This window comes from Miniopterus natalensis, chromosome 14 (assembly GCF_054644295.1).
Source record: "Miniopterus natalensis isolate mMinNat1 chromosome 14, mMinNat1.hap1, whole genome shotgun sequence".
NCBI lineage: Eukaryota > Metazoa > Chordata > Mammalia > Chiroptera > Miniopteridae > Miniopterus > Miniopterus natalensis.
Window position 1 is genome coordinate 48,043,178 of NC_142094.1, and position 15,409 is coordinate 48,058,586.

At 35.8% G+C, this 15,409-nt stretch overlaps 1 protein-coding gene across 2 annotated transcripts in view; it reads left to right on the forward strand.

The window, feature by feature from the left end:
• Positions 1–15,409, forward strand: part of ADD3 (adducin 3) — a 98,303-nt gene that overhangs the window by 58,043 nt on the left and 24,851 nt on the right. For both annotated transcript variants that reach the window (XM_016212123.2, XM_016212124.2), the window contains exon 2: positions 11,059–11,279. In XM_016212123.2, the coding sequence (XP_016067609.2) occupies positions 11,085–11,279 (195 nt within the window). In that variant the 5' untranslated portion in view covers positions 11,059–11,084. The remainder of the gene's footprint in view (positions 1–11,058; positions 11,280–15,409) is intronic.

Genomic DNA, 15,409 nt, shown 5'->3' on the forward strand with positions numbered 1-15,409 from the left:
TACAAAAACAGATTTCCAAGGTTAATATCTCTTTTCATGGACTTCCACTTAAAACTGTTATCAGATTTCTAAAATGACATATTATGACCAAGTATTTTTTAAAGTGATTTCCAAGCACTATTATCTGTGTTTAATAAGTTGCATTTTCGTGGCTCAATATTAGACTTTCCATGGGGAGACGCGGGGGGTGGGAGGAGGCACAGATGAGGTTGTGGTGATCTTGAAATCCTCCTTACTAGTCAAAATCTGAAGGTAGGAAGTCCTTCACATCAGACTTCTTTGCAGTAATGATGTATTGAGTTACCTACAGCTTTTGGATTGACTTTTATAGCTGTATTTTATAAGTTACAGCCATAAAAGCCAAAAATCTTTAGCTGGAATACCTGAAATAGGAGATCAAGATGAACTCTTGGGACTTACTCATACCCTGTGTTCTTTAACATTTTATTGGTATATATTTGTATAGTTTTTAAAATAAGGAACTTTGCTTCATATTTTTTGTGCCCTTCCAGCCTCCCTCCTGTCACTCACTGGTCACAATGCCCACATTAGGGATGGACTTATTAGAAGTATTGTACACAGTAACAAATCAGTTTTCTAGGTTAGCCTTTTGGGTGAATGTTTGATTTTGCAAAACTCAACTCATTTTTAATAATGAGCTTTGGAAGATTGTTTGCATTTCTTCAAACTTAGTGACCAGAATTTCTTGAGTTCAAAAATCCTTGAAAAATAGGTAGATATAAGATCCGAATTTCAGGGAGTTAAGTTTTCTATATTACTTGTATTCTGATACTCACTTTGGAAAGTTTCCCAGGTTTCTAGAGTAGATATGCAGTAATGGGTAAGAGTGAATTTCACCTCAAACATTATTCTCAAGAAAATGTCAAAAACAAAGGCTTTAAATTTTCAAGTTCAGTGCTGGACAAATAATTAAGTAGACTTTAGTTCATGAAATATGTGAAGGTTGATGTTTCTTTAAAAAAAAAGAAAAAGCTTTTTGCCCAGAAGGACTACGTACCAAATAGTAAAGAACCAAAGACTTAAGGTATCTCCAGAAATTGAGCCCAATGAATCTTTCTTTAAAAATCATAATCTCCAGTGATTCCATTTTTGAAACTTCTCATTTATCATGAGCTGTTGAGTTCTGGATAGTTTCCTGGATCTCAATTTTTAAAATTTCACTGATACCAGGGGACTTAGTAATAGAAACTAAATGTCTGAGAGGCACATTTCAGTCATCAATCCACTTGTCTTTGTCAACTTCTCTCGGGGGGGAAAAAATTCTTCTTTTGTTTTTTTCCCCCCCCAACCATTTCCAAAAACTCCATGTTATAGACAAATGATGACTGAGGATATATACAAGGCCTTCATCATATTTTGAAGAAAGGAGGGTAAAGGAATCGAGGCGCATATGTTTCTGGATTCCGCCAGATATGTGAAGGATTGCCTCTCTATGGTTAATTGTTTTACTCATTGTTTTACAAGACTATATGTTAGTTTATTGAAAGATCAGTTTCATATTTGCTTTTTCAAATGATTCATGTTAGGAACAATTTGAGCTAAGTCTGGATAATGATTGAACCTTGACTTTAGAAAATACATTTCCTCTGAACTTTTTGTACACTGTTTTGAGTTTATAACACTGTCCTTTGCATGACCACTATCATTGGTAAATTTGTAACAAAAGATTTTTTTTCAAATTCAGTGAATGTTATTTCCACTCCTACCAATGTCTGAGCAAGTAACTGCCTCTCTTCTCCCCAACCCCTACTCTTCAAATACAGAAGTCCAGCTCACTGTTCTTTGCAACAGGTTATGCTGACGAATAAACTATTCTTCATTAATCATTGGTACTTTAGTGAGAAAGAGGTTAGATTCATCCTCTGCTTTGTGCAGCAGTGAATGCCCTGTGGTCTTTGGATTACCCTACCGAATGTTGACCTAGCAAGCATCTACTGGAACGTTTTGCTCTGTGCTTACATTTTGAACAATGTATATTATGATTGCATGTAACTACTATATTTTCCAGCTATACAGGTACAGGATGTATTTTTCATGTTTGCTAAAAAAGTTTATCTTAATTAGCAGTGTTATTTTTATTTATAAAACAAAGAACCAAAACCAAACCAAAATACTCTCATAGATGTGCCCTCCAATTGAGTTTTCTTTACTCTGTTTGTTTGTTTGTTAATTTTTTTTTTTTTCTTATTGATTTCAGAGAGAGGAAGGGAGAGTGAGAGATAGCAACATTGATCAGCTGCCTCCTGCATGCCCTCTACTGGGGATCAAGCTGGAAACCTGGGCATGTGCCCTGACCAGGAACTGCAACTTCCTGGTTCATGGGATGATGCTCAACCAACTGAGCCACACCGGCCGGGCTTCTCTGTTTTTTTAACCCATCTGTCAACTTCCGTTAAGTATAGGGCACTTAGTAATGTAATGGATTGTTGCTACTGTTACTCGTTTATTTTGTTATTGTTGGTAATTTTTTTCCTTTAAATTGGATTTTTAACAAAGGCTCAGATTAATAGTATCTTTTACTAATCAACTGTAGATTCATTGTTTCCTAGACTTTTAAAGTTTAGAATGTATACTTTTATTTTAAACATATACTTAACAGAAGTCATTTCAAAACAACAACAAAAAAGGATTCAGAAATTTAAGAATGATTTGGATCAATCTTAAGATTCTGGCAGTAGGCCTTAGTTAAGTTTCACTTTATGCCTATTTTATAGCCCTACAAGGCTTTTAATTTTACTACTTTGAGGACATTTACCATTTCTGTTTTTGTGCTGAATATTGTGATCCTATATTTCCAGGCACCACAATAAAGGCCACAATCAAGGTTGTAATAGCTATGTATACCATTGGGAAATGACATCCTTTGAGCCATCCCATCTTTTTTGGTCCACCCTTCCACACCTATTAATATCTGTAACCGTGAATAATTCCTTATTTGAAGAACATTTGGTTATCTGAGGCAAATTATTAAACCTCATTTTTTAATTTATGAAGTGGGGATACTGACAACATAATCTTTTTCTGAGGGTTGATTTGTTTCATTATAAATAGTTAAAGGCCCTCAGCTATTTCAGAATGATGCCAAATTAACTTGAGTGGTAAAAGTGTAAACATGAACATCATTTATTGTTACCCAGAGCACAATCAATGTCATTTTGATAACCTCTAATTAAGACATAGTAGTCATCTGATACTTGAGCATTGTAGCTTTAGAAAAATCACTCAACATCTCTGAGTATAGTTTCCTCTCATCTGTAAAATGTGATCCTTGAATCTAGTCTGAAATATTCCAAGACAGCTGTCATAGAATCAATAGCCATTATAGCAATAAGTGCTTCATGGAATGATTAAATCTTCTTCCACTGGGCACTTAGAAAGTGTCATCTGTATTGCTCGGTTCTACTCAATGCCAGTTTGTTTGGTTTTTCATTTTCCTTGACTTTCTTTAATCCACTTTGTCAAATCTATTGATTTTCTGTCAGTTTTATATAAAAATTTGGCTAGCAGTTGAAAATAGTTCATTTCTTTTAGAATTTAAAGTCAATAAAATTTCACTGGTCAATATGAGGATGTGACTTGTCATAGTTTGTGCTGAGTCCAATTTGTTTTCTAGAATTTTAAATACCTTCACAATTTTATAGTAACTTTCATCAAGAAAAATTCTCAGTAAACAAGCTGTTGTTGTTGTTACCAAATGTCCTGCTTTGAAGTCTTGGCATATCTTTGATTATTGTTTTAAATATGGAACTTTAGGCCTGGTACTTGAAAGTAGAGCCATCTCATTAATTATATTCTAGAGAAGGCTGCTAAAACTGCCAAGAATTTTAAATTTGGAAAGACTTTTTATAAGTAGTAACTTTTCATATAATTGTTTTTACCATTCCCAGCCTAGAAATAATATAAACCAGTTTTATTTAGAAGGGGCTGTGATATAGTAAAATAATTCAATTCAGCCACCATTTATGGAGCACTCTGCCATTATGGGGACTGCAAACATGAGCAAAGAGATCAGGACGATTAATTGAACTAGAAGTAGATAAGAGTCAGAAAAAATGAAAACAAAAATCTGACATTAAGTTATATAGATGGCACTTTCTAAGTGCCCAAGTGGAGGATAAATTAATTATCCCACCAATCACTAAGACCTTATTTCTATAACCTGCCGTAAACATTTCAAATATATATGTCAATGAATCATTTCTTATTTTCTTCTGTCTCTCTAGCACGTACTCATCCCCCCCCCCCCCCCACACACACACACACCTCTTTTCCTTTTTCTGTTTCCCATCTGGCCATCACTTGAATTTCTAGGATAGTGTTTTTCAAACTGTGGGTGATAATTCATTAGTAGATTGTGAATCAATTTGACCCAAATTTTTTTTTAAATGAAAATATTAGAGTATACCACATAGCAAGGGAAAGTATCATGTCATGAATTTATTTCAGTTATATATCTCATGTATTTGTATGATTATAACATAAAGTATATGTCTTATTGTTGATTGCCGTTTTTAAAAAGTTTGAAAGCTACCATTCCAGCGTGTTTCATCTATTTGTGTCTTGAACCTAATGTTCTTTAAACGCATGTTGAATAGTTACTGCATAAATATTTGGATAGGATTTTTAAAACCAGGATTTTGTTTATGTTTGCTATCTTATTTCTAATCTGCATGGCTAGAGGAAAACCCATAGTGCTGACAAGTTTTATAACATCACTTTAAAAAAAAAAATCCGTTTCCCACCTCATTTTCAATTCAAAGAACACTGTTAAAAGACTAATTTTTTTCCCCTTTAGTGGAGTTCATGCTGGTTTGCACTGGTTTATATTGCTCTGAAGTTCTAGAAAGCCTGACTGTGTATCGTAGTAGTGTGGTATTAAAAATAGGGTAAGTTAATTTTAAAGAGAAGCAGCTGTGAACTGAATTGTTTCACCTGTCACCTGGAAACAGAAATATTTATGTTAGGTTTTGTTGTTCAGGATTATGAGGAACTAGAATCTACTATTTACTTCACTTAAAACGTCCTTCCTGTAAGGCAGTTAAGTGAAGATGTATGACTCCCTTCCAAGCCTTGGCAATTCTGTTACTCCTCCCCCCACCCCTCACCCCCACCCGCACCACCCGCACCACCCGCACCTGAGCCTGGGTAAACCACTAAGAATTACTATAGCTGGAATGGGCATTTGAAAAGAAATTACTAGCTACCCCTGGGTCTGGATTGTGATGAAGATCAGGGGCTTTAGCCCTGGCCCGTTTTGCTCAATGGTTAGAGCGTTGGCCTGCAGACTGAGGGGTCCCAGGTTTGATTCCCTTTCCGTTGCAGGCTAGATCCCTGGCCAGTCAGCCAGGTGGGGCACATGTGGGAAGCAGCCAGTCGATGTGTCTCTGTCACATGAGGTTTCTCTCTTGCTCCCTTCCACTCTCTCTGAAAAAGCAACAGAAACACTATCCTTGGGTGAGGGTTAAAAAAAAAAGATCATGGGCTTTAGAGGTCTACAGACTAGATTTAAATCCCTGCTCCACCGCTTAGCAGTTCTTTGACCTGAGACAAGTTACTTCTCAGTGACTTTATTTCCTCCTGTAGAATGGAGATAGTAGCACCTACATCGTAGGATTTTAAGGAGTAAATGAGCTAATGTGTGGAAAGCCCTGTGGCTAGCACATAGTAAGGGCCCAATAACTATTGTTCTTAAATGCTGTGATAACCCATCACTAAAGTAAGAAGTACCTAGTTTTTGTTAGAAAATCACTAGCTGTTACGAATACTAACCCATACCAAGGGTTTTCTCTGTCTCTGTGGGGATAGGTCAGAGGACACCAGCAGAGTTACGGGGTGTAGGAACTCAGGAAGCCTGAAGGGCCTTTTGAGACAGTTCTGTTTCACTGTTGACCACAGCACCCGTATGATGTAATTGCCTGCTTACAGGAAGAACTGTGTCTTATTTGCCATTGTGTCCGCACATAGCAGGACCTTGGCACATAGTAGATGCTCAGACGCTTGTTGAATGAATATTCCGTGGCTATTCTTATGTCACAAAACGGTGGAAATGCAAAGACTTGAGTCCAACAGTTGAGTGAATATTTCCACTTGCCGTGTCTCCTGGCTTGTAAAGACTAATACTGAAATCTCAGCAGTATCCATTAAATGCCTTTTTTACAGTATTTCATTTTGTTGCCCTTTTATCACTTCACCCACCTCCCTCCCTCCTGAATACACCTCTCCTCCTCTTGAGCATATTCCTCTTCGATTCCTAGTAACCATTAATCTGTTCCCCATTTTTGTAATTTTCTCATTTGAAGAACACAGAAAGTCCTCACTTAATGTCATCGTCAATAGGTTCTGCAACTTTAAGCAAAATGATGTATCACAAAACCAATTTTACCATAAGGTAATTTATATAAACAAGAGTTAAGTTCCTACAGCATCTCATCAGCATTATAACAAAACATTATTTGAAACCTGCTGTATTATATAAATAGAATCATGGTCTATGTAACATTTTGTGATTGGCCTTTTTTTTTTTTTACTCAGTATAATTCACTGGAGATTTATTCAGGCTGCTATTGTGTATCAGTATAGATTTTTGTGTTTTGATATGAAAACATATGTTTTCCTTTTTCTGGGTTAAATGACCAGGAGAGTAATTGCCGGGTGATATGCTAGTTGCATGTTTAATTTTTTAAGAAAATGCAGAGCTGTTTTCCAGAGTTGCTATATCATTTTACATTCCCACTAGCAGTGTATAAGGAATCCAGTTTCTCTTCATCTTCTCCAGCATTTGGGGTTGTCGTTATTTTTTTAGTCATTCTGCTACTTGTTTAGTGGTATCTTGTGGTTTTAATTTGCATTTCCCTGATGACTAATGATGTTAAACATCTTTTTGTGTGTTTATTTACCTTGTCTATGAATGATTTTTTCCATCTCCTAACTGAGTAGTGTTTTTTTTAACTGGTGAGTTTCGAGAGTTTGTTGTGTATCATACATACCAGTTCTTGCTTATTTTTTTTCTAAAAGTTTTGTAGTTTTACACTTATGTCTGTGATTCATTTTGAGTTCATTTTTTATTGTGGTAAAATACATATAACATAAAACTTACTATTTTAACCATTTTTAAAATGTACAGTTTAGTGGCATTAAGTATATTCACAGTGCTGTGCAGCCATCATACTCTCTAGATTGAGAACTTTCTCATCACCCCACACAGAAATCTCGTGCCCATTAAGCAGCCCCCCCACCCTTCTTCCCTGAATAATATTCCATTATGTGGCTAATACTGCATTGGTTGTTTATCCATTTGTCAGTTGGTGGGATCTGCATTGGTTCCACCTTTTGGCTATTGTGAATAGTGCAGCTATGAACAGGTCATGTACCAGGTCTTTTCTGTTTGACTTACCTCACAACATAATGCCCTTGAGGTCTATCTGTGTTGTTGAAAGTGGCAGGATTTCCTTCTCTTTATGGATGAATAATATTCCTTGTGTATATATACCACATTTTTAAAAATCCGCTCATTCATCAACACTTAGGTTTTTCCATTATCTTGGCTATTGTAAATAATGCCGCAAGCTTCTCCCATATTTTCCTGAATTGTTTATGTTCAGATAATCTTATGGATCCTAAATTTTTTCAAGGCTTAAAATATAGTTCATTCTGTGGTACTTAGTGTACAAGATTGCAGATAATAAGTTGTGCTTATGATTGACTTAAAATCTATGTAAAAGTTCTTATGTATAAAAGAACACTTAAATGAGAAGTTACCATTTTTATTCTTTATTCTGTATCCTTTATATAAATTCCCAATTCTTATTCCTTGTACATAAAACTATGAAACTTCTATTAAAAAGCCATTAAATAATGAGCTTTTGAAGTTTTAAAAAGGTCACAGTGTTTTGAATTATTTCTAATCTTATTTCCCTTTTTTGGTGTCATTTCCTCATTTTTTGACAAATTCCGTAAGCTCCAATTATCAAATATTCAGGACAGAATGTAAACTAAACATTTCAAAATTTCGTAGTCCTCTTATGTTTTATGATATGTGAAATAGTATGTGTCATTGTAAAGTGAACTAGGAGACAGAAAACTGTGACTTGGAATATTGCCTAAGACGTAAGCAGTATGAATTGGAGCAGGATGTTAAACCCATGAACCTCTCAAGTATCAACCTGCACTTATAGCTGCAAGGATAAAATCAGATAGAAAGGTATAAGAGATGGTATACACTGCAAAGCATTATACACATATAGCAGTTTCTTTTATTATTAAAATAGGTGGTTAGATGTATCTTTCTCTTTACCTTAGTCATTGAAAACTGTGTTCATCATCAAGAGTTCTTCAAACTGTAAGATTTTACTTATCAATGTTTCACTGATCAGCTTCTTAAACCAATGCTGAGACAATAAAATGAATCTACTACTACAGTTCTTTATTTTTTGCTGAGTTTTCATAAAATTATTTTATAAACATCAGAAATTAAGTTAGACACAAGCTTGTTACCTGACTCCCTTCTCCGTTAAACTAAGTAGTGCTTTTGGAATTGAGGAATAGGTAGAATCCAACTGAAAGCAATATTTGCGGACTGTCTTTTTAAAAATGGCTTAAGCCAGTGGCCTACTGTGGCAAACTAAAATAGAATTGATCTTTGTTAAGTGATATCCCAGTTATTGAGTACTCGCATAGTCTCTACTTGGCCATTTAAAAGTTAGCATGACGTTATAAAGAGCTTCTAAGATGATACGTTTCCAAAGATTGGTTAGGCCTCTAGAATTCTGATAACCCAGCTGGGTATGAAAACAGGGAAGTTTTTTAAAGTTGGTGCTCTGTGTACCACATTTTTGGATATAGCAAGATAATGGTAAAGACCATAGGTTGGTAAGCCAAACTAATAACAGTACAGAAAAACCAAACTTTTAAAGAATATAATATGGCCAGAGTCATTCCATTAGTAGTGAATGTTGTATAAAAAGGGGGGGGGGGGGGGACAAAACAACCTGTGAAGAACACATTTAATCATCAAACACTCATTCTTTAGTTGTGTTTTCTTTCAATTTTTAGAATAATGACTTAGGATGTGGAAGGTTCAATTATATAAAAGCTCATTTTTTTCACTGATTAGTTGCTTTCTAGTCACAAAGTCAGAATTTCATTAAAGCAGTATGATATAAAATGTTTTAAGCCATATTTCCTGAATTTTTTGTGTAGTACACTAAAGTAACTTAGATAACGTACAGAATGTTGCATATGAAATTAACATTGGCAAGAAGAAGGAAACAGTTTTAATGTGTTTTGAAAAAAATATTTTTAACAGAATGAGTTTACACTTCTAGGACCAGAATTAATGCAAGAATTTTTAATATCATAAGTTCATGTGGGCTAAGTTGGGTCAAGGCAGCTTTAGAGATGAAGTCTATCACAGCAGACTATTGTTAGAGACAAATTGGTTGTTACTGTGTTTAAAAGGTGAGACCAGATGTCTCTGGTCTTTATCAGGGATTCAATCCCCAAGATGAGTGTGACCCTTTTGCCTTCCCTCTTCTGCATCTATCTAGAAAAGTGTTCTTCTGGGACTTCAAAGTTGTGAAGAATTTACAGAGTTAAGGGTCCACAGAAACTTCTCTCCCGTTAGTTTTCAACTTAAATGGAAAAAGAATTCTTGGATGTTTTACATTTAATTCCCTTTATTATGAAGTGATTCTTCCCACCAGACAAATAATCACTTAAAAAATACCACTTTGTAATTAGACAGAATGGTTTTTCTGTTACCCAGTCATTTATTTTGAACAGGTTGCATGAATGGAAGTCACCACCTGTAGAGAAAATTATGTTAAGCAAAACCACTTTTACAATTTCTTTTTTTGTGTTTTTTTTTTCTTCTACCTTGGTGCACATTTTTTTATTTTTTTATACTTAGTTCAAAAGAACACTAGGGAAAGGAATATGCCATCACTGGTCTCCCTTTCTCTTGATTTAGGCTTACTGCCGTATCACTTCTAAAAGTTGAAGGAAGCATTCCTGCAATTGGCAGTGACTTACTCTCTGCTAGGCCATTCATTACTCCTCTAAGAGTGACTCGGGATCTAGTGCCAGTCTGCAGACTGGGCTGTCTGTGACAAGTACAGACTCTGATAGTATGTGGTTAGAAATTTCTTGCAGTTTGAAATTGCCAAGACATCTGAATGCCTAATTTTGTACTTTACAAAAATATTGGCACACAGCAAATTGGAAAAGGTGACCATAGACAACTTGAAAGGCACCGAGCTAGATGATTTCAATTTCTAACACAGGTATTCCAGGCGGAGCTGAGGGAGGAATATTAAATGACTGTCCTGTTGATCTAGCTATAGTTGGTTAGGTGCTCAGTTGTAGCAAAGCCCAAATGAATTTGTTTCCCTAGCATAAAATCAAGGATAACCCTAAGTATCAGTGATAATCATGATAATTAAGTGAATTAGCTGTTCATGTGTTTCCTGAATAGCTTTTCATTGTTTCTTACTTGGTTTTGAAGTACTGTCTTGCTGAAGTTTTGTAGTCTAGCAACCTTAGCAATTCCTACATTCTCCCTGGGAAGTTGTTGAATCATTTAAAAATCTTAAAGCTGTGTTTCTCTCATGTTAGTAAATTATCTTCACTACAAAATGTAGTGGCTCTTAAATCTGGCTGAAGTTTGGTCTAATATAAAATCATGAGTAAGAGAGAAAAGAGCTCTACTGACAGTACTCACTAATTGGGAAACTTGCCATCTTAGATATGGTTTGTGTAATTGATCATTGCTTCCTTTAAAAATTTAATCGCATTTGGTGACATTATTATAATTGAACCACGAGTTTCCATTAGCTCTGAAAATATCAATTTCCAATTTAGCGTTATAATCTAAGACATTTTTACCTTAATAAAATTGTTCTAATATTTTTTGAAAAGCTGCTTTTTAAAGAGAGCTACCCACTTACTCTGGGGGTAGGGGAGTTCTTCTTGACCCATGTAAGATTTTTAATTTTATAATGAATTTACCATTAATGCCCTCCTTTGTGTTTATTAATACAGATAAGGGGAATCGGCAGGCTTGAAGCATGAGTTCAGATGCCAGCCAAGGCGTGATCACTACTCCTCCTCCTCCCAGTATGCCTCACAAGGAGAGGTATTTTGACCGCATCAATGAAAATGACCCAGAATACATCAGGGAGAGGAACATGTCTCCTGATCTACGGCAAGACTTCAATATGATGGAACAGAGAAAACGAGTTACTCAGATCTTGCAAAGTCCTGTGAGTTGAAATAGTTCAAAGGCTGTACTTTTTCTTCTTCTTTGGAAACCTTGATATAATGAGGTAGGAGGTATCGTAACCCTCAGCTTAGAAGAGGGGTGAAGAACAGTGACTAGTTGCTCCCAATCTTGCAGAGGCAAAATGCACACCTAATCTATACATTTAACTTACAGAGCTTTAATAGCAAACTGGTATTGTCTTGGTGGTGTCAGTTCTCTTTGGGTTATTTCTGAATGTAATGCTTCATTAAGGAGGAAAAAAGATGCTTCTGAGCTCAAGGACACCCAGTTCAGACTGAATATCTGTGAAGAAATGGAAGGCAGGACGGAAGTGTTAAAAACCAAGAAAGAAGTTAGGTACATCTCATACGCATGTTTTCTTCTTCCCTTGGGTCACTTGACAGTCAGATCAGCATAGGAAGACCTAAGGTTTTGAGGTCTGTGATTTGGTAGCCGCATGTTACAGACCCCTAATGTAGGCACTCATATATGCATACACACCAAACTAACTAGATTAAAAGTGGATTATAATATAAACTCAAGATGAAAATTCTATCTTCACAGTAGTATCCAGACTTTGCAAATTATATTCAGGTGATTTGTTAGTTTTCTTACCCTTAATGGAATTGCAAAGGTCGCATATAAGTGATAGAAAATGAGAGAACAGTTTAATTTAAGATGCAAAATTAACTCATAACTTTATGCATAATGAAGGTCATGGTCCCCTTAAGGCAGACAGAGTTCAGCACACATAGACTCATGATGCCCAGGTTAGAGTTATATTAGGTTTCCAACTGAAGTACTAAAATAAGCACCAAGGCATAGAACTGCCTGGGGTGGCCCTGGTAAATCATTTTTGTTGTGCCCTTGTGAATTTAATCACAGAGGTTAGTCCAAAGCCAAAGGGGAATTCCACTCTGAGTAATTCTCCTATACCAGTGGCCTAGATAAAAGCAAGTACAAGTTATAAAAGCAGTGCAAGCTTTGAGGAATTTAAGTATAGCTTAAATTTAAAGCTATCCTTTAAATAAACCCTTAAAGGAACCCTTTCCCAGTGGAAAGGAGATTAACCAGGCTTCATCATGAGGGAATAAATGTTAAGTGCCTTCCTTTATACAAACCTGAGTTTCTGTGTTTAGAAATACTTGAAGGGCATGTTAATTTTTTGGATCAAAAATAAATATATTTCGTCTTCTAAAGGAACCCCAATTTTAAGATCTAACTTATTAGCTAAATAATTATATAACATATTGTATAAAGTAACTGAAAGGACGAGATGAAGTTCAGATTTTGTTCAGTGTTGTTAGATAGTGAGGTTTCTTTGGGAAGTGATTGAAAGAGGACCATTGAATTCTAACTGTAAAGTTTATAAGGAAGAAAGACTAAACTACATTTCCATGTGAGGTTTTTTGTTTTATAATTTCCTCATTAAACTAAAAACAGCATAACTTTGAATAGATTATCTAATTTTTAAATCTTATGTATTTTCATTTGTAACTTGGCTTTAAAGTATCAATTTTACTTATGCCTAGGGGAACTTAATAAAATAATGAGAAAGAGCAGATATATAGATTGTTATTTTCATATTCATGTAGCAAGAGTGATAATCTTCAACCCAGAGAGTAACAAAGAAGGTTTAAAAGAATTGTGGAGTGATCATTTTTCCCCCTAGATTTTTGCTAGTGAATTGAAAGTCTTGTTGTGAAAGTGTAAAATTTTGTCTTCCTGCCATGTTTAACACAATAAACTTTTCACCAAAGGAAATTATACATAGTGGCCTGTATTAGTTACCTATTGCTAAATAACTAATTACCCCAAAACTTAGCATCTTAAAACAACAAGCTTTAATTATCTCATCGTTTCTGCGGGTCAGGAATTTAGGGCAGCTTAGATGAGTGGTTCTGGCTAAAGGTCTGTCGTGAAGTTGCAGTCAAGACATCAGCCAGGGCTGCTGTCACCTGAGGGCTTGAATGGTCCAGAGGGTCACTTACATGGGTATTGACAAGAAGCCATAGTACCTTGCCACATGACCTTTACCTGAGGCTGTTTGAGTGTCCTCTGCCAGACTAAGTATCTGAGAGAGAGCAAAGAAGAGCCTCCAGTGCCTTTTATGACATTTAAATACTATCATTTTTACCATATTTATTAGTTAAAAGTGAGTCACCAAGTCAGCTCATACTCAAGAGGAGAGGATTAAGCTCCACCTTTTGAGGAGAGGATTGTTGATTCTCTGATCACAATTATATTTTATTTTATTTTTAAATATATCTTTATTGATTTCAGAGAGAGGAAAGGAGGGGCGGGGAGAGAGAGAGAGGAACATCAATGATAAGAGAGTCATTGATTGGCTGCCTCCTGCATGCTCCCAATTGGGGATCGAACCCGCAACCCAGGCATGTGCCCTGACCAGGAATCGAACCCCGATCACCTGGATTCCAGGTTGATGCTCAACTGCTGAGCCACGTCCGGTCGGGCTCTGATCACAATTTTAAAACACTACGGTTTGCCACAGTCTATTTACCTTCCTCCCCCCTGCAAAATACACTCACCTTTACCTAACGCCCCTACAAAAGTCTCATTCCAGTACCATATTAGCCTGAACTCAGAATCTCATCTAAATCTGGTCCATTTATATAATTCTGGTCCTCAGGTATAATTCCTTAAGTATAGCTCCTCCTCTCAATCTGTTGACCTAAGAACTAAAGAGACAAGTGGTGGGGCAGGCAAAGATAACCACCATAACATTCCTCCTGTTCAAAAACGGGAAAAGTTGGGTTACAGAGGCATAATTCACCCATAACCATTCTGAAATCCATCTGGGCAAATGTTTGGAAGTTCCCCTGATGAGGACTCAGTCCTTCTGCTTAACAGAGGTGAGTCTCCTTAGGTCTTGACTCAGCCTTCTGGACTCTGGGTCCTTCCTCTGAAGCATCATCCCTTTTCCTTGAAAGGTAGCCTGTGTTTGCAACTGTGTTTTCTCAACCTGCTTCTTTCTTGTAGAGGTTTTGGTGTTCAAAGACTCCTTTTCTTTTTGTACTGTCTTTGTTCCTTTAAGCCCAAGCTTGCATTGTTTCTGCCAACAGAACTCTCTTAAAATTTGTGGGTCTCGTATAAATATTGGGGTTCCTGTTAGACAAAACTCATCACCAATAAGATAAAAATCAAAGATATTTCTAATTTGTGTTTGTAAGAAACAAATTTGTAAGCCTTCTATTTAAAATGGTGAGTTCATTTGGGAAGAAAAGAAATCAGGAGAGAAATGAATGAACGTGAAGTATAATACTACTTTTTTTTATTGAGCACTACTATGTGCCAGGCACCTATTATGTATCAAATCCTGTTTAATCCTCAAAAACTCAGTCAACGAAGTATTAATATCCCTAGTTTACAGATGAATAAACTGAAACATAGAGACATTAAATGACTTGCTGAAGTTTTTACAAGTTTAGTTAAAGATGGGGTCTGAATTTAAACTCCAAAGTTTACAGCCTTGACCACTAAGCTGTACCACTTAAAGCATTCAATAACATTGAAATAATTTCACCCATATATTGTTTCACTCATCTTCAAATTTTCTTGCTCAACTTAATTTCACCCAACTCAAGAAGAGTTTCCAGTCAGAAGACATTTTGGTGTCTGTAAATTTGAATGACAAATGTAGCACATTATTGTCTTGAGCTGAGAAAATAAGAGAAGAGCATAGAATTTCTCTCATCCAGACTCCAAGTACTACTTCTTTCTAGGAATTTCATGACCTTGTGTCATAATTTTTTTTTAATTTAAGAAAGTATTTGCCTTAGAAATTAAATGCTGGTGAGTAAACTGGTTAAGCTAGAGATTTTGTTAACACAGTAGAGAGCAGCCACAAGTTTTCTTTGACCAATATACTTCTCATTTATATGTCTATGGAGACCCTAGATTGTCATTTACTCCCTTGTCTCAGAATGATGTGTTCATGGCAAACCACTGGAATTAAATGGCTCCTCATCAAAGTTAAAGAAGTGTGTAAGTTGAAAAACTAACAGTACTTTGTGCATAGTAGATATTTAGTAAATTCTGAATACAATGATAAATGGATATATGAATAGCTGAGTGCGCTTTGAGTCATTAAACACTTGAATGTTCTCCAAC